Source organism: Pogona vitticeps, chromosome 1 (genome assembly GCF_051106095.1).
Source record: "Pogona vitticeps strain Pit_001003342236 chromosome 1, PviZW2.1, whole genome shotgun sequence".
Classification (NCBI taxonomy): Eukaryota; Metazoa; Chordata; class Lepidosauria; order Squamata; family Agamidae; genus Pogona; species Pogona vitticeps.
This window is the reverse complement of record NC_135783.1, coordinates 289,796,103-289,816,538: the sequence shown is the minus strand read 5'-3', so window position 1 is coordinate 289,816,538 and position 20,436 is coordinate 289,796,103. Positions and strand designations below refer to the sequence as shown.

At 39.2% G+C, this 20,436-nt stretch overlaps 1 protein-coding gene across 11 annotated transcripts in view; it reads right to left on the bottom strand.

The window, feature by feature from the left end:
• The window catches only part of PRDM11 (PR/SET domain 11), a 62,370-nt gene that overhangs the window by 28,569 nt on the left and 13,365 nt on the right, over positions 1 to 20,436 (bottom strand). For 6 of the 11 annotated variants that reach the window (XM_020798410.3, XM_078389531.1, XM_072985978.2 and 3 more), the window contains exons 2-5: positions 15,975 to 16,072; positions 14,513 to 14,616; positions 11,855 to 12,117; positions 11,420 to 11,487 (exon numbers count right to left, since the gene is read on the bottom strand). In XM_020798410.3, coding sequence (XP_020654069.1) covers positions 11,420 to 11,487; positions 11,855 to 12,117; positions 14,513 to 14,616; positions 15,975 to 16,069 — 530 coding nt within the window. In that variant the 5' untranslated portion in view covers positions 16,070 to 16,072. Of the gene's footprint in view, positions 1 to 11,419; positions 11,488 to 11,854; positions 12,118 to 14,512; positions 14,617 to 15,675; positions 15,753 to 15,974; positions 16,073 to 18,397; positions 19,731 to 20,436 lie in introns of those variants that run through there. The other 5 variants (XM_078389517.1, XM_072985979.2, XM_078389520.1 and 2 more) reach the window with 4 other exon arrangements.

The window sequence follows — 20,436 nt, the reverse complement described above, 5'->3', positions numbered from 1 at the left end:
CACAAAACCCCCCATACATTTAGCATCTGGTTATGACTCAATTTACTTTCATTATTCAAAACTGAAACAACTATGTTTATGTCAAATAATCCTCAGTAATCTTCAAGGTGCCTCTAGACTCCTTCCTAATTAATAGCTATCACTCATCTTTTTTGTAATTGCAAAGCATACAGCCGCCTAGAGTGGTCCTCACCCGACCAGATAGGCGGGGCATAAATTAAATAAATAAATAAATAAATAATTACAGAATACTCTACTTTTCGGATCTGTTACATAAAATCCATCCAATACTGCCAGGCGACCTTAACAGAAAAATTATTAAGGAAAAACAGTGAGATGCTGAGAAGAACTGCAGCTTATTTGGAAATGAACAATTTAAGTTAGGAGAAGGAGAGAAGAAAGAGGCAGATAATCTGGGGAAGAAATTTAGCAGGCATCGATAGTTATTATCTGTGCTATACCCTGTGATTTGTAAAAAATATCTATAGCATTTTCCCCTTTTGTGGACCTCACCAAAAACTTCCCATTACATGTGAACACATGGCAAGCAATCAGCAGAACAAACTATAACAGTCTCACACATAATAAATAACATGTTGTTAAATCTATCAGGCTCTAGTTCGAAAGCTCCAACAATGTGTCAAATACATTCCCATTACATTTTTCATGCCTGTCACTGAAAACTATAAGGCTTTTGCATTTCATGATTTTTAGACCACATATAAGAATTTTGGCCACATAGGCAAGTAAACGAGAACAGGATAAATTTATTAAATGATAAGCACCACGCAGACTAAATTATACAGTCTCTACTTTCCCTACGGACGCCTTGGGTCATCCACTGTACTCCGTTTAGGCTGCAGATTCAGAGCACCTAATCTAAATACTTATCTCTTCTGCTGAATCTACTGAGACTCCAAGTGATGGTGATGGCTATAAATTACACTCACTAGTATATGGCTATAAATTATACTCAGCAGTATATCTCTGTATATACCACCTGTTGCACAGTTTGAGTGGAAGTGTGCTGCTGCATTCATGTCCTGCCTGGGGGAGTCCCTCAGGGATCTGTTTACATTCTGCGGGGACAGGATGCTGGACTCAACAAACTTTGGCGTGATCTAGTGTAGCACTTCCTATGTTTTTAATGTTAGCCATAAAACCAATACATTCACAGGGCAATCCTATGTGTATTTATTCAGAAGCAAGTAACATAAAATGTCCAGTAAGGTTTATAACGGCAACCTGAATCACATGCTAAAACATTCAGGAGCGAAATGAGGCACCAGACACTCAAGTATGGCAGTGTGCTCCAGAAAGCAACCAAAAATCTGCATCTAAAGTTGAACTTTTATCATGGAATGTGGCAGGTTGGACCAGATGTATCTCCCATACCCATGATACTCCTTTCTTTCGCAGCAAATATGACATCATTCTTTTGCAAGAAACATGGTCTGACAAAGATGCAATACTAGATGGTTTCGACTCTTTCATAGTAAAGGCAATCCCAGGGCGCGGACTGGGGAGACTGAAGGGAGGGGCTGAGCATTCTGGTATCAACGGCTCTGAAAGTTAAATCTACGACGAAACCCCCCTTGAGACAGCTGGCCATGGCAGTAGTACTTACAGGAAGTATGAAAACCCTATTGATCATCAACATATGCTTACCTCCTACATCTAGAAAAGCAGAAACAGAAGGAAATTGGACAGACCTTGAAAACTATGTAAGAGAGCTTATCATGGAACATCTGGATGCTTTGGTCCTGACTGGTGGGGATCTAAACACCCGTATGGGACCAGATAGTGACTATCTGGGAACCAAATTTAAGATGATAGTCAACATAAGAAATGATAATGTGGGGAACCTGAATCAGGAGAGGGCATCTAAAGATCAACATGCAAACTATGCCGGGGCCTGTCTGTACAAATTTGTCTATAGACTGGGCCTCTCAGTTTTAAATGGCACAATCACAGGTGATACCCCAGGAAAATACACATTTATGGCAGCATCTAAAGCTAGTACAATTGACTACATCCTGGTGTGCAGGGGGCTCCTTTCCATGGTTGAAACTCTCCAAGTACTGCCTTACATGGAGGGGGATCATTTCCCCCTACATCTAAGATTCCACCTAAATATTAGAAATTTAGACACAACCAAGATATCATACTGAAATCACAGCATTAGAAAGAGTGGGTTGCCGAGTAAGATGGTAACCTAAACTGGCACAAAATCTAAAACAACTTTTAACTTCGAAAAATCTGATTGACGCCCTTAATTCAGTAGGAAGCCAGACAGTCCACCGGAATCCTATAGATATATATGAAATTCTCTTACAACAGTTAAATCCACATCTTGTCCACTCGTATAGCAGAAACCTTCACAAATCATATAACCAATCCAAACCTTGGTTCAACCAAAGCTGTAAGGCAGCAAAACAATTAGTAAATCAGACATACCAGGAATACCTGAGAGCAGAAGACCATGTCAAAAAAGAGGCCCTCCTAAATAAAACTAATGATACATAAAAAAGAATACAAACAGCGGATGCAACACAGTAAAAGAGAACACACGAGAGAACTATGGAGGAAGGTGATAGAAGCAGCAAAAGACAAAAATCCATCCCTTTTCTGGAAACTAATCTCAGGCAGACTATCAGAGCCCAAACAACCTTTATCCTCTTGTATTCCACCAGATAAATGGGTATCCCACTTTACAAGTATGTACAAGGATGTCATTGTACCCCCTTCCTCACTAATGCTTGGAAGCACTCCCAAATGGCCCCCGGTGACCCCAGGTGAAATAATAGCTCATATAGACCAGATAAAAAATGGAAAAGCCCCAGGCCTTGACGGCATCCCACCAGAACTCCTAAAAGAAAACAAGATATGGTGGGGCTCTTTTCTAGCACCTCTCTTCACACATATTAATGACACAGGCCATATCCCAATATCATGGAAAACGGCCATAGTGGTCCCATTTTATAAGAAGGGGAAAAGGGAAGATCCAGCCAACTACAGACCAATAAGTTTGCTGAATATTATAAGCAAACTATATGCAAGGCACCTCCTAGACAAACTCCTGGAGTGGCTTGAAGCTGAAAATATCATTGGGGCTGAACAAGCAGGCTTTCAGCCAGGGAGATCCACAATAGAACAGTGCCTAATTATACAGCATCTTATAGAGAAATACTCGGCCAAAGGAGTAACATCACTCTATGCCGCCTTTAATAACCAGCATTTGATTCTATATTGAGAACACACCTCTGGGACAACCTAACAAACTCATCTATAGACAAAAGACTTCTATATCTAATCAGGGCCCTACATGAAGAAACATACTTGAGAGTCAGGTGCAGCAGACAAGGACACCTTACGAAATCTGTGCAAATGCACAGAGGTGTTAGGCAAGGCTACCTATTGGCACCAGCATTATTCATCTTTTACATAAATGATTTATCAAGCTGGCTTAACACCACTGATCTCCATTCTCCTAAACTTGTAGATAGAACAGTGTCAGCTTTACTCTATGCTGATGATACAGTAATTCTATCCAGAACCCCCATAGGGCTGAGGAGGGCACTTAAGAAGCTTGCCTCATACTGTGAATATAAATCCCTAACTATTAACTATCAGAAGACCAAGATAGTCGCCTTTGGACAGAGACCCAAGATTCAGTCATGGCAAATAAACTGGCACAGTATTGAGCAGGTGAACAGCTTCAAATATCTGGGGGTAGTACTACAGGCCTCGGGGTCTAGGCTTCAGCATAGTAAATTTATGGCAGATCAGGGAGAAAGATCGGCAAATAGTATAGTAAAATTCCATCTCTCTCAAGGAGGGTCCTTTATACCAGCAGCCCTCAAACTCTATAAAGCAAAGGCTCTAGCTCAGCTGCTGTATGGCTCATTCATGGGGCCACCCAGCTCTCACTTTGCATCACAAGAAATAGTTCAATCTAAATTTTTAAGAACTATACTCCAGGTCCCCAGATGTGTGTCAAATGTAAGGATAAGTCTCGAAACAGGATGCCTTAAAGTAGAAGCCTGGATTAGGATTCAATCTATATATGTGTGGCTAAAGGGACAGTTAAACCCAAAATGCCTATTTTCCTTGATATTCAATGATAATTACCAATCCAAGTGGGTTAAATCAGTCCAGGGCTACTTGGGGAAAATTGGCCTCTCACCTCAGGCACTTATATCTTCTGGAATAGAGCAGGCAAAACAAATAGTTAAACAAAGAATAGAGGACGATGAATACCAAACAGACCTCTCTAGCATCCAAAACATGGCAGCAAGGATTTATATCAAAAACTGTATGGAACTGGCCAAATACTTAACATCTTTGGAAATTAAAGGAACTAAAAGAACCTTTACTTTGGCAAGGTGTTTGGCCCTCCCCTCTGCTGTACTAGAAGAGAGTATAAAAATGCTCCTTTTGCTGAAAGGCTATGCTCCTGCCACCTGAGGGAGATTGAGACCATAAAGCGTATGTTCTTCACCTGCCTATTGTATGAAGCAGTGCGAAAAGAGACTATAACCCCCCCCCCTTTAATAGATAGATTCCCAGGACGTTCGGAGGAAAATAGGCTTGAGTTCCTTCTCTCAGATGTTGATGTGCAGATCACCTGTTGGGTTGTGTGGTTCTGTGTAGCAATACTTCGACTGCGGAAGTTAAATACCAATTAGATTGCAGTTCCCAGTTGTATGCATGCCAGCATGTTCTAATGGAATATTGAAAGTTAGAGATTTTAATGTTTTATAAGGTTTTATACTTATGTGATTGGTCTAAGGACCGTAAATAAACTATTATTAACATTCTAAATTGTAAGTTTTAAAAAAATATGTCTAAAACCACGGGGAATGCACATTATTAACTTGTTTGTAGGAATGTTGAGAATACGATTTAGCTCACCCATTTCACCATAGACTTGCATATTTAATTAAGAGTCCTCCTTTATTATAAAATATGGAAAAGGAAACAAAGGGAAACCTGTCATGTTGATGCCATGCTTTGACTATTCTGATCATCCTTTCACAGCATAAGTTGTAAAATAAATTATTTTGGCATTACAGACTTAAATCCAGATATTTCTTAGAGCGAGGATACCCAAAATAGCATACCTTGTTTGATATTATTACGGTGTTTCAATGAGGGATGGTGGCCCTGCTATTCACTACTCCTTGCCTGACACAGCACTTTTCTCCATCCCTTCCTGGGATCTCATTTTACATTCCTCCCCTCAGGACTGGGGAGGAAAAAAGGCAACCAAAGTTACCTGACTCCAAAATATTCAAACATTTTCTCTTCCCCCCCCCCACCTTAGTATACCAATTGGTTTTAATTTCTCATATGCCCTCTCATTTCATAACTAAATAGCAGAAGCATCCCTAGAAGGCAAAAAGACATGCAGGATTTGGGTAAGGCACAAACTGCCAGCTTCAAGAGGAGAGCATCTGAGAAGGTAACAAAGCTGTGAGCTAAGCAACACAATCTACAGTTCAGGTAAAACTGATGTCTAGAACATGCTTTTATGCATGATCTATATATACACACATAGGCTAGGGGGCAGCAATGTCAATAACTTTAGAAGCAGAAATACCATATCTTTTTCGTGAGGGATTTTCAATTGCTTCTGTTCAAATGCAAGTACAGTGTCTCTGCTTTCTGCTTTATCAATATACCTTCTTGTCCCAGAGCACCTATTCTCTTTTTCAGCTACCTACAAAGTACATAATCAGAATTCTACAGAAATTAATTACATCAGAAGATGCATAATTATGAGTTTTCAGCAGAAATATGTGGCAGGAAAAATGTATAAAATGTGAATGGAGTGCAAAGGTGTTGTTTTACAAAATGAAAAGGCCTTTTCAAATGTGCCTCAGAGAGGTGTCTTAAAAGTAAAAACATTACTGAAAAACGATAGCAGAGAACAAAACCAAAACAACTGATTTGTTTTGGTACAAAGAGAACTAATAAGATAAGACAGCAATAGTTCATTCATTGAGTTTTGTGCCAGTGTTCACGATGAAAAAGTAAACAATGATGCTTAGGTTATGTGGAAAATAACAAAGAAAAAAAGAGTGCCATTCATTTTGCTGCTTGAGCTACATTTTGCCTATAATATTAATTAATAAAGACCACAAAATATATGTGGAAATCTGTGTTAAACAAATGAGAATAACCATATATTATACAGAAGGCTTTTACAGAACAGTGTAAGAAAAGAAAAGGATGAATGTTATTTTAAGTAGTTGGTTTCTTGATAAAAAAGTAGAAAAGAAAAACAAAAGTGTTGTTCATTTTATAAGGTTACAGCCTCATAACAAGTAATAATTCCCAAATTTAGTGTGGTAACAGTAAGGAATATGAGCTCATAAAATATTTTATAGCATTTTAAATGTAAGAGCATGTAACAGTAATTTAGGACGTACTGCTCAAATATGGTTATTAGGGAAGTTACTCCGGGGTGTGTGTGTGGCATTTTCCAGGCTACAAGCTACCTCAGCCAGTAACTGGCTCGTACCACAGCTGAGTCAACCTACAACTGTCTAGAGAAGCCAGTACTGCTTACTCATGGGAGAACTAAAATTCTGCATCATGATGGTTTGACTAACTCTAAACATTGAAAGTATTTAATAAGAGATTTCTATCATGTTTATGAGAACATCTCCAGAAGGATGAGATCATCTCACAGAGCACATCTCCCAAGAACCACAGCCACCTGCTTTTTGCAAACAAGTGGAAAGACACAGACGCTCTAACAGCAGTCAGGAGATAACTATAGGAATAACATAGATAAAGGCTGAGAAGGCTGGGGTGAGCTTTTCTCTTTTAGAGAAAATACTCTGTGTTAATAACATGTTTAGAGCTAAGTAATGCTTTTGATTTTGCATATTTTTACTTTTAGAAGTTTAAATACATTTTTCATGCCTGTCACTGAAAACTATAAGGCTTTTGCATTTCATGATTTTATTCTTAAGAACTCTGAAACGTTCTAAAGATGTATTCATTTTTATTATTGAAAGTCTGTACTCTAAATGAAGATGCTCCTGTATCTCAGAATGTACAGTGGGGTCTCTACTTAAGAACTTAATCCGTATTGGAAGGTGGTTCTCAAGTTGAAAAGTTCTTATGTTGAATCTGCATTTCCCATAGGAATGAATTGAAAACCATTTAATCCGTATCTGCTCTTTTCCGTCCACAGAAACTACAGTGGAACCTCTACTTAAGAACTTAATCCGTTTTGGAATGGTGTTCTTAAGTTGAAACGTTCTTAAGGTGAAGCAAAATTTCCCATAGGAATGGACTGAAAACCAATTAATCCGTTCTGGCTGTTTTTTTGTTATGTAGAGGTGCGTTCGTACATTGAAGCTTTAGTTCCCATAAGAACTAATGCAAAGCTGGTTAATACGTACTCTACCACTAGGGGGAGAATTTTTTTTAACCTAAGATGACCTAGGGTTAAAAAAAGAGCAGGAAAGGTTTTTTTTCCTGTTCTTATCTTGGATTTCTGTTCTCAAGTAGAAGCAAAATTTAGCAAATGGAGCTGTTCTTAAGTTGGATTGTTCTTAAGTAGAGACGTTCTTAAGTAGAGACCCCACTGTAACTTTTTAAAATATATTTTATTGTACTTATGCTCCTATATTTCTGACTGTATTAGTTCCTGTATTTTAACACTCCTATGTTTTGTATTCAAGTAAAACTTAAATTCACTTTTCATATTTTTAAAATATTTGTGCCTACCGCTTTGTTCATAGCTATAAGGATGATATGGCAAGATAAAGCAACATTCCTGTGACTTCTCAAAAGTTTCATGTTTGTAATATTTTTTGATTTTATGTTTTTTCATATGGGACATAGAAATGATGTAAATAAATAGAATTTGTATAGAATTAACAGTGCCCTGGAATTGCAACCATGAAGACACTTATAATGAGATACCCAGATGAGTTTACCCAGATGTGACTGATTTTTTGTTTCATTCTGGTATTAACCCTTTACAGGGATAATGTCACCTAGAGGTAAAGAGACTGCTTACAGGACTCCTAGGTAAGTTAGTGATCCAAATCAGGTTCTGAGAGAAATTAATTACACCAGAAAACCCATAAGATAGAGAGAACATTGACAAAACAAATAATAAACATTTCTCATGTCCCTGGTTGTATTCTTCTCCACAAGAGAGATATGTGACTGGCAGCAAAATTTAGGGCAACCAAAACAGAAGCATTTCCATCACAATAATTAAGCTATTGTATTCATTGTCAGAAGCCACTAGCTCAGAGGTCCCCAACCTTTTTCACCCCACGGACTGGCTGGGGAAGGCGGGGCACGCCCCCCACTCGTGCGCATGCGTAACAACGCACACACTCTCTCGCACAAATGAAAGCACAGTCATGTGCATGCACCAACAGTGGTGTGGTACTTGTGTGGGCACATGTGCGCTCATGCGCATGTGCAAACAGCAGCGGGGCGCTTGTGCAGGTATGCACACACTCATGCACAAATGGCGATGCAGCGCTCACATGGGTATGCTGGAGTGCACGCATGCATGAATCAGCTGTGCAGGGGTGAGTGCATGCAGGGGATGGGGCGGGAGGTCTGTCTCCACGGCCTGGTCCAGCTCAGACCATGGACCAGTACCGGGCCGCAGACCGGGGATTGGGGACCCCCGTACATATGTATATTTGTTTTTTAAAATGATGAGACAAAATAAGTATAGTGCAGTGCAAAAACCCAAAGATGATGTTTGGTATTCAATGCCAGTAGATTAATGACCTTATCTTCCTACCTCCCCAGCAGCAATCCTGCATGGCGCCAAAAATCAACCTGAGGGATTGCTAGTTCTCCCTAGCAGGTTTTTACAATGCATAGGGGACTGCATGAAAAGGCTATCAAACCGACTGGACTTTGGCATAGGTCTCCCAGCAGCAGTGGACAAAGTGGTTATTTATACAAATAATGGTATTCAAACAGATGAAATCTAAAAGGGAAAGTGGCTGCTTGCATATATCTGCTTTAAATTAACAGTGGGAAAAGAAATAAATTGGCTAAGTAGACTTTTATATGATACAACAGGCAAATCATCATTGATGCTGATGATGAATTCATTCTCTAAGGGCTATGGCTAGTGCAGGTAACACAGTACAATCCATATACAAGACAGAAAGAAGTACCAGCAGGGCTGAACAAATTCCAAGTTTTGTAGAAGTACTAAAGTAAATTAAACTAGGATTTTGCTCTCCATCCCATGAATGTGGCTATCATGTCAAGATTATCAGTGGACACTGAACACTTAGTGTCTGTTAACTGAAGAAGAATAGAACAGCACATCCTGAAAGAGGACACGGAAATCTGGTTGGAATGCTAAAAGATAGATGTGTATGTCTCATCACTTTAAAAGCATAGATACATGTTAGCTAGTGGTTTCTGACAATGAATACAGCAACAATACAACATTCTGCTACAAGTCCCATTTGTGAGCTGCTGAAGTTCATATTCATCTGTATGTCTTGTCGCTTTCTTTTTTGAAAACTTATAATCTATGCTAACACCCTAATGCACTGATTCTTAGTCAATTCTGACTACAATGAGGTTGGTAACTTTGGCAGGATGGGGGCCAGTTTTATTTGAGCATCCATAGAGGGCATCGCACTAGCTCTCAAAATGTAAAAATGTTTTTCCCCCTTAAATCAAAATTCCATGTCTGATTTCTAGTCTATGGGATGGTGTGGTGTGAAGGAAGGGCAGGGGACTACCTATGTGAAAAACACTGTTCCCGAAGTCTCCAGGGACAGCTACATTTTTCCTCATCACGATGGTTTTTGTTTTTTTAACTTTGTTCAATTATAAAACAAGGATGTTACACATTAAACAAAACCAACCATGTGTGCTTTATAATGTGCTGAACTGTTCTTTTCCTCAGCTACCTAATTTCTTCCCTACTCTTCCTCTATACATACCCTACACTGTGCATGTTTATAGACAAATCTCATCACAAGTTACTTCCAAGAGAATATGAAAAATACTCCTTGTTCTGTCAGAATTCATCTATGCCTCAAATGACAACTCTCAAACTACATACCTGTAATCTGTATAAACTAACACTGATTTTACAGCTTGAAGGAATAAATCTGGGAGTGGTAGGGAGATGCACTTCTTCAGCCAGTGGGCCACATCAGGCTCCTGAAAAGGCTTTCAACTGTTGCCAAAACTAAGCAGCTGCATGGTTTAAGCGGGTGTCAGAACCCTGTGAAAGCATGACAGGGCATTTCTCAGTGGTGTCTAGATCAAGTATAGGGCATATTGTCAGTCATGCTATTTAGTGCTAGTAAAAGGTGGATGGTAGTGGTGAGGAAGAGGAGGAGGCAACAATACTTTGTGGAGTCAAGAGGAAAAATAGGAGAAAAACTAAAATACAATCCTATGAAGTTACTTCTGGCACCAGCAGGGCTTTCAGTGGCAACACCAGTGATGGTGGAGAATATGACAAGATCCACACAAATGGCAAGGACTTGCCCACTCTTTGATGATTATATATTTATCATACATGGTACAAATACAGAATCATTTTTCCACAGAGCATTGTTCAAGGAGAAAAATCCAGCATAATTCTTAGTCTCCTCAAAGTATTTTCAGAACAGTTGCTAGGAAACCGTATCTTATCTGAGATGTGCACATAGTCTCTCCCTCACACACACATTTCCTCAAAAGCTACATTGTGGAGGAATGGGCAAGCAACAAGACTATACTACTAGGAAATTTTCTTGACTGCAACAACATAGGCATTTAAGTAATATAGGGGAAGCAATGGACTTCTTGCAAAGATCAGTGGAAGCATTTCATTGACGGTGAAATTTGTGCATGTTTCTCTCTTAGCAGAATAAACACGTACTGTATGCTAATAGTTTCTATCTTTCCAATTATATCATTATCACCAATAAAGCTGGCAACAGAACTGAACAAAAAGCCAAGGGGGGGGGGGAGTTACTATTAAAAATTCCCAATTTAGTAACACATAAAAATGCACATTTTTTTCTGATTTGCCAAGACTGAAAAAAACATTTTGGGAACTTTCTTGGGGGAATGGGGCAACACTTAAATGGGGTTGAAAAGAAATTCAAAATTGAAAGAGAAAAATGAGAGACAGCGAATCACTTCTGAAAGGAATGTATTATGTGAAGATCTGAGTGTTTCTTCTTTCACTCAAAAAAAATCTTAGTCTATAGAGAAGAAAACAGAAGACTATTTCTTTCAAGAGTGTTTCAATGACAAAATTAGAAGTCACAAGCTGATAGACAGTAGTAATTTCTGAAGAATTAACCACAAAAAAAGTAATATTTACTGTTCCTTTTCTTTAGGTCATGAAAGCCAATGAAGAAGAGGGTGAGGTGGGAATACAGAAGCAAATTAGTCTTACCTCATCCAATTTGATGTTGTCTCATCTGTTCCATCTATGGATTTGTAGTGGTTGTTCTTATCAACAATCTGGAGGGGGAAATGTGCAACACAATAGAAGGTATAATCAGAAAAAGGAAACACAATTATTAAGGTTTAGCTTCTCTGGTGTCTCCTGAACAGCATAATCATTCAACTAAGAAAGAAGTTGGTGAACAGCCTGAAGAACTTTTACAACGGATTCAAATTTGTACCAGTAGCACAAAAATTTTGTTCCAGACTGCCAAGGTTTTTTTCTCCAATCAACACTTCCAAACTTTCCTTTGCTCTACACATAATTACTCCTATTGTAAACCAAACTATGGGCACTTGCTCCCTTAGCAGAAGTCTAAAAGTATTTATTTAACTGATTCCTACTATATCTACATGGGCAAGAACTTGGTCAGCATATACTTACGAGCCAAGAGAAGAATCCAGCTGACTTGTCTTGACTGGAGAGCTTCCCTTCATATGGTCCAAAGATACGGCCTTTGGGGATGGACTCCACAACGCAGCGCACATCCCGTTCTCCATTAGGCTCTTTAATCACTTCAATGCCTGGTGGGACAGTCAATGCAGCTCGATCAGGGATGCCAACAGGTACTGGAGCATCTGATACAAACATGGGTGGGCCATGATTTGGACATTCATCCACAAAATACTCCTGGCAGGACTCACAGACTGGAGAAGAAGAAAAAGGAAACAGGAATTACTCTGGACAACTGAATCTGAGTAACAATGATGGTGTTACCAAAATAGTAAAGAGTCTTACAGTATTTTAAAGACACACACACACAAAGCACAAAAGAATTAACAATGACAAATCGTTGCACCTGTTCTATCAGCTCTGGGTGTAGCTGGGCAGCAGATACAGCACAGATGGGGAACCTATGGGACTTCAAATGTTGTTGACTACATATTTCAAAGCCCAGTGATGTTTGAGCAGCTACAGGTTTGCCACCTCAGATACATACAGTCGATTCTGTTTAAGTTACATTGGCTATCAGTTGCTGCCCGGGCCCAATTCAAAGTGCTTGTTTTGACATATAAAGCCCTAAACGGCTTGGGCCCTGGATACCTGAAGGACCGCCTCCTTCCATATGAACCTACCCGACAGTTAAGATCTAACCAGGGGGCCCTTTTGAAAGAGCCGTCCCTTAAGGAGATAAGAGGGAGGGCTTGTAGAGAAAGGGCCTTTTTGGCAGCTGCCCCCAGACTATGGAATGCCCTCCCGACTGAGATTCGTCTGGCACTAACGCTGATGACATTTTGGCGCCAGGTCAAAACCTTCCTGTTCCAAAAGACTTTTAATTGAAATAATATCAGCTGTGGGTCTCATGGCAATTTTTACAGTATATATTTTTAATTGCATTTTAATTATTTTGCCCTTTTATTTTGCCTTTTTATTATATTTTAAATGTTGTAAGCTGCCCAGACACCTTCGGGTACTGTGGGTGGCATATTAGATAGATAGATAGATAGATAGATAGATAGATAGATAGATAGATAGATAGATAGATAGATAGATAGATAGATAGATAGATAGATAGATAGATAGATAGATAGATAGATAGATAAAATATAGTCAGTCAGATTGGCAACCATATAAGCTCTATGTGTATTGTTTTTGTTTTCCTTGTGAGGATGTAGATTGACTCACCTGCTTGAGCCCTCTGAATTAACTGTAGCACAGGTCCACAGGGATTTTGAAATGGCAAATCAAAACTCTGCTTTCTGGCTTTGTCCTTTTTTAATTTTATCAATGTGAGCCAGAGTTTCAGTTTGGAAATGTACACATTATGCAAAAACATTCCTGCCAAGAATCCGACATGATTCCCACAGAAGCACCGATTTGAGGCTCTTCTGCAAAATGAAATGATAGCTAACTATATTACTAAATTATTCCCCTCCTGATATAGTATATTTAGCTTCTTCATGGCAGGGCTGTTTTCTCCTGAAAAGATTAGAGCAGTGGTTCTTAACCTTTATTACTCAGATGCTTTTGAACTGCAACTCCCAGAAACCCCAGTCAGCACAGCTGGTGGTGAAGGCTTCTGGGAGTTGCAGTCCAGAACTCCTGAGTAACCCAAGGTTAAGAACCAGTGGATTAGAGCATATTTCTGTTTATGTCACTTGGTATGAGAAGAGGATCCTGACAAATTGGAACAAATTCAGAGAACGTCAACAAAGATCAGGAGTCTGGAAACCAAGCCCTTTGAGGAAAGGCTGAAATAAGTGGCCATGTTTATCCTTGAGAAAAGAAGACTGACAGGTGATATGATAACTTTTCAAATACTTGAAAGGCTTTCATACAGAGGAGGGGCAGGATCTGTTCTTAATCACCCCAGAGTGCAGGACATGTAACAATAGGCTCAACTTACAGGATGTCAGATTTTGGTTAAATATCTGGAAAAACTTCCAAACTGTTAGAGTTTTGTAAGTAAGACAGTGGAACCAATTACCTCAAAAGGTGGTGAGCACTCCAAAACTGGAAGTATTTAAGAGAAATTTAGACAACCACTTGGCAGATATTCTTTGATTTGTTTTCCTGTACTGAGCAGGGGGTTGGACTCAATAGATCCCTTCCAACTTCACTATTCTATGATTCTATGTAGCAGAGGACAGGAAGTGCATCATCATAATGAGGACTAAAAGGCAAGTACATCAAGTGACCAGGACACATGACAGGCAAGACTTTTTTCTCTGGAATCAAAATCTAACTAGTCACAGAATGATCTAATCCACCTTCATTCTGCAGTTTCTGACTTCTAGCTTTATTTACACCACAGGTGATATAATGGATGAGTGTCTGAGTCACTTGCATAAGTCTAAAATGGATGCACGCTGTGCTCAATGCTTGTTAAAAAAAGAATCTCTGAATCCTACTTTTCTCTATGCAGGTGTATGTGGTGGCGTTCCCAATGCAAACTTTTTCCTCTTAGAGGTTATGGGCTTTATAGTTATCCGCTCATTTATTTTTATTGTCTTTAGTGTGTCATTTTTATCTCTCCTGGATGTTCTATCAACAGACAGACAGACAGATAGATAGATAAAATTTTGGCCATTTTCTACTTACACCAGAAATCTACTTGCTGAAAACTCTTGGACATTATCAAATCCTGCTTTCCTTTCAATTTTTTAGGCTCTACATCCACAGACTGGGAGTCACGCTTTCCAGAGCTGATAAGAAAACAAATTAATAAAGAGGGAATGTAAGAGTTTTATTTTCTGCTCAGAAAAGAAAAAGAAATTACACAAAGGGATAAAGGGGTGTTTTTAAAACACAGAGGCAAACATTTAATTTGACTTTTTACAACATAAAAGCTTCTATTGTATGAACAGTTTGTGCACATTTTCTGAAACGTTTTCATGTGCAATAAAAATAAATAGCACTCATCATGTTCTCATGATCCTGAGTACACCTTTGAGAATGCTATTCTTCAGATAAGCATGATAGCCAAGTGCCCACTGGTCGCACAGTCCTAAATCTAATTCTGGTCTTCTGTGATGACATTAACTTCTTTTCTAAGCTTATCCACACTGATGCAACATGAAATGCTGGCTAAAGCTTAAGAGCTCTAAAGTTTGTTATAAGCTTATCATGATTTCCTTGATGAGAAAATTATGCCAATGAGCAGTTTATCACTATCAACATTCTTAATAAATGCACTTTGGCTGAATAAGTTCTCAGATGAGGGGCTTGAGCCTCTGGGGCCAAATAGCACAGAGGAACTGGCAGCTTCCAATTACCTGAGGCCCTGAAAGACTGTTGTAGAATCCCCTCTTGTAAAGGCAGTGAGCCCAAAGAAGAAAAGGGCCTCCTGTCGGTCCAAGAAAGCAATGTCAAACAAAGGGACAAGCCAGACTGGAGACCGCCCAGCACAGTTTACAAGGGAGGCCTCCTGAGTCATACAGGTATCCTCTTTAGTCCAGGGTCTCACTGAAAAGCAAGCCCTCTTCCTTGGGAGACTTGATGCTGGGAAGCCAACAATTGAGCCCAGGGACAGCTCAATGAACAAACCAGTCTGTATCTTTTGCTTTCTTCAGAGGTCTTCCTTTGCCTGCTTCTTGCTTGCTTGACCTCCTGGCAAGCTTAGCTGCTGCAATTACTCTCCTGGCTACTCCCTGCCTGAATCGCATAGAAACAGGATTGTGATTTATGGCAAGACCCTGCTTGCACTTTGAACACTCCTTTGCCCACAGCGCTGCAATTTGCTTATGTTTCTACTGTATACTGACCCTGCCTGATGTCTGTGGATTTCTCCTGTTGGTCACCCTTGAGAAACTGTACTCTGTCTGGCGTATTCAACTGGCAGCTAGAGAACAGGACACACACAGAATCAGAGAATAGTTGTATGTTCGCGTGTACATTCACACTGCAGTAAATTACTAGGCCCAATAGATTCCCTATACAAACTGAAAAGAATATTTTGCAACATGTAGACATTTCACGGAAGATGTGCAGGCAACCCTTTCACACAAATCAACATGGGAAGTTTTCTTAAGGTTCAAATTTGTCATACAGCATTTTCCCTTACCAAAGCTGCCCATATTCTTCTTCCCGGCATGGAGAACAGGGTTCTGTCTTGATAGTCACCATCTCTCCCAAGCAATCATTTCGTTTTTCACTCATGTTCTGTAATAAATTCAAGATAGGCAGAAAGCTAAATAATTTTGGTCATGGTAGTTCTTCTTCATTTCAAAGCACTGTTTCATATGAAGCACTTAAGAAAAAAAATAATCCTGATCCTTCAGCACATAAAACAGTCCATTGCAATAATAAACACTGTTACCAAAAAATTAATAATCAAATTTTAATGAGAAGGTGCAGTATAATCACTTCTACCTCAGCAAATCCAGTTCAAAGAGAACGCTGGTAGAAGGCTGACTGAGATCCCAGTAATTTGTCTGCATGTTTAGGATCTGATTAAAAATAAAACTGATAAACATTATGCTACACTTTGCTATATCTCAGATCTCCTCCAACATGCTTATCAGTTCATATTGAAGACCGATTTCCCCACCCACTATGCTGAAATCTACCACAAAACAAGGCTATTTCCCTCTTCCCTACTGATGAGGTAGTTAATAATGTAAACCTCCTACACACCTGGAAACTGATTATTCTAATGAAGTACAGCAATTTTGAAATTTCTAAAATAAAATCAATTTGATGTATTTCCTTATATGCTGATTTGCATGATACACATTGGAGTGGTTCATTTGATAGAGGTCATAAGCTAAAAGCTTACAAGCAAGACAAAAGATCTTGAGTCTGTTTCTTAAAAGGTAAAATACAAATCTGTCAGAATTCTGACAACTGCTATAGACACCTTCCTATGCAGAAGGTGTCTTGAACGCTAGCCAAGAACTACATTCACCCAGAATAATCATCACAACCTATCTATAGCTTGTAACTAGGACATATGAAAAACTGCGTGCTTCCATATGAACCTACACATTTTATAAGATTTTTTTCTCAGAGGCTACACTCTGAGCATCTCTAGCTTTGGGAATGTAACAATGGCGACCAAAGAAAGTGCTCTGATGTGACAGTGCTATGGGTGCGCAATGCTTTGCGCATTCAAATGGCACATGCTCATACGTTTAACCATATGATAAAAGGAAGATGGACTACACTGGCTTTAGACAAGCACACTGATGACTGCATATTAGCAGGGGGCAGTCCAAAGTGGGTGATGCAGTCCCCATGGCCAGCAGGCGCCTTTGGTACACATGCATGCCCACTTCCATGTATACACAGACAATATAAAACTTACTATTAGCTGCTTAGGAAGCCATGCTGAAAGACAGCTTTCTAAATCACTGACTTTCTACAAGCAGTAGTACAGGGCCACTGTGACACTGAACAAGTCTAGGTGGGATGCAGGATGTTCATAACAATGACTAAGAATTTGCTTTACTCAGCCCCCATGTCCTCCTGTAAGAATCACATGCAATCTCCTACTGACCTGACTTGCCACAGATCCACCTGTGATCTCCTGACATACAGTGGTGCCTCGCTAGACAGTTACCCCGCATGACAGTTTTTTCGCTACACATTGACTTTTTGCGATCGCTATAGCGATTCGCAAAACAGTGATTCCTATGGGGGGAATTTAACTGGACAATGTTTGGTCCCTGCTTCGCAAACCAATTTTCGCTAGACAATGATTTTGACAGCTCCCTCCACGCTTGCAAAACAGGTGTTTTAGGGACCTAAGCTTCACAAGATAGCGATTTAAACAGCTGATCGGCGGTTCGCAAAGCGGCTTTCCTATGGCCGATCTTTGGTAGATAATGACGATTCTTCCCCATTGGAACGCATTAAACAGGTTTCAGTGCATTCCGATGGGGAAATGCTTTTCGCTAGACAATGATTTCGCTAAACAGCGATTTCAGTGGAACAGATTATCATCATCTAGCGAGGCACCACTGTACTAGCTTTCATTTCTGTTTTTTTTCTTGATCCCCTGTACTCCATGATCATGACATTTTCACTGATGTGCCAACTCCATCCACAAATGATAAAATATACAGTTTCCCCGAAAATAAGACCTAACCTGAAAATAAGCCCTACTATGATTTTTCAGGATGCTCATAATATAAGCCCTACCCCCAAAATAAGTTAAGTGAAACCCCGTTCTCCACCATTGTGCAGCATTGTGCAGCAACCAAAAGATATGACTATAAAATAAAATCCCCTGAAAATAAGCCCTAATGCCTTTTTTTGAGCAAAAATTAATATAAGACCCTGTCTTATTTTCAGGGAAACACGTTAATAGCAAATATCCTGTATTTAAACCTATACATATTCATCCTGTAGAATAAAATGGATTTTTTATTTATATAAAAGTAGAATCCAGGTTCTTTCATATAGTGATTTTTGAGAAAGAGAGATTAATAATAATTGGTTGAAATTACCCTTTTAAGGAGTTGGTTAAATTTAGAAATCACTTACCTCCAAATTCCTGTTTTTAATAGTGCCTTGTCATAAGCATTTACTGGACTCTTCTATGAAGTATGCTAGATACATTTCAACTACAAGAAGACCCTTTCCCTCTGGATGCAAACTAAGTACATATAAATATTCTAAAATATTTGTAAGTACTTGTTTGCATCAAAAGATGTCTGAAATGGCAATTGCTAGAAATGCATGAACTTGCAGTTATTATTAATTTTCCAGCTTAAATACTTGAATTAATCACATCTGGAAACTGGTTCCTCCAGAGCCCTAACTTGGCCCACTGATAATTACACCTAAAATCACCCTTCCTAGGCATTTGCTTGACTCTCTTGTTAGGTGTGTCATATAATCTGAACTATGAGGACTTTTCCCTCTGGCTATGAACAAAGTAGTTTATCTGCTGTCAACTCTGTACATTTCATTTTATCATACAACAATGATTGCTGCAAGCAATATTTTTTTAAAAAAAGGCTTTGCTAATACAGGGAAAAGAAAGTCTTATAAACAATATATGATGAAGGCCAGAAACAAAAGGAAAATAAGACAAAACATGTTGTGGCACCTCAAAGACCAACTTGCTATATCTTAATGTGAGCTTTCATGGACAAGTCCAGTTCCTCAGACATATAAGAAGAAATAAACAGTCTTTTGACTAGATAAATGTCATTATAAAATGAATATACCCAAACTTCTAAATAAGGATCTTCATTCTGAAGAAGAAATAGGCAATGGAATGACTCCTAGGCAGAGTGTTAGGTGGAAGGAGAAAAAAGACCAGGGTCAAAAAAAGTTGGAGAAGGGAAAGGAGATGGAGTATTGGGGTGGGGTGGAACTAAGAGGTGTCCAACCTGGTCAAAGGTGAGCACATTTGCTATTACTGTATATTGTACTAGTGCTATTTGACTATGACATCTGGATAGAAAAGGGATGGATATTATATGCAATGCAGAAGTTTCATCTTTTGGTTCAGGACGTTTGGAAAACTCTTCCATGTGATCCATAGCAGCATGGGAATCTCTGCAGTATGGTTCTTTCCTATGTCACCTGGTAACATTGGGAAGTTGTCACTGAAAGTCTATAGTGTACCTCCCTCCCAGGTCAGAACACTTCTTGGAAAGAACGATACTGGCATAAGACAAAACATTTACTTGTACGCGTTACATGTAACTGTGAATTTCTAGTACATCAAGCAGCTTGTAGAAGAACCACACTGCTGCAGCATTTACACTCATAATAATAATGGTGCTTCTGTGCATGCTAATCATGATGGCAATTGGTAGCACCTGAGTCAACAATAACAGCACATTTCTGGAAATAAAAGAAAAAAGCACATCCCTATTCACACATGCTGTTATACAGTATTGTTAAACTCAAACATGAGGAATACTACAGTAACCACACCCCCATCTGTTGTCCCACCATTTATTTAGAGGATGACAGCCTGAAGATAAGAGTCCCTGCTATGTGTGAAACACCTTCATTTCACAGGTTGGCACAAAAACTCTAGGATTGGGAACATTCAAATGCATCTTCATTTAGTCACAAAGTTCACTAGGTGACTTCAACTGAACCATTCTTTCTCAAGAACTGTAGTATGATTGATGTGACAAAAAGTGGAATAAAAAGATTCCTTAGAAGAATGGGAGAAAAAGTCAATAAATCCAAATATCTGCAGGCCCTCATATGGATTGACAGACCCACTTTTTATTTATGTGCCACCTTTTCTCCATGGGGAGAATTAAACATTAATCAAGTTTAAAAACAACTTTGAAAGTATATTAAAAGCATTTTAAAGTACAGGGGTACCTCAACTTACGAACGTCTCCACTTACAAACATTTCGAGTTACGAACGGCTCCATTCGCAAAATGTTGCTTCGACTTGCAAATGGAACTTCGACTTATGAATGAAAAAAAAAGTTTCCTGCCCTTTTTTTTGACCTAAGTTCATCTTAGGTCCGGACCGTCCAATGGCTTTCAATGGAGAAAACAAAAAATCACCAAAAATTAAGGACGCCTCAGAACAACACCAAAT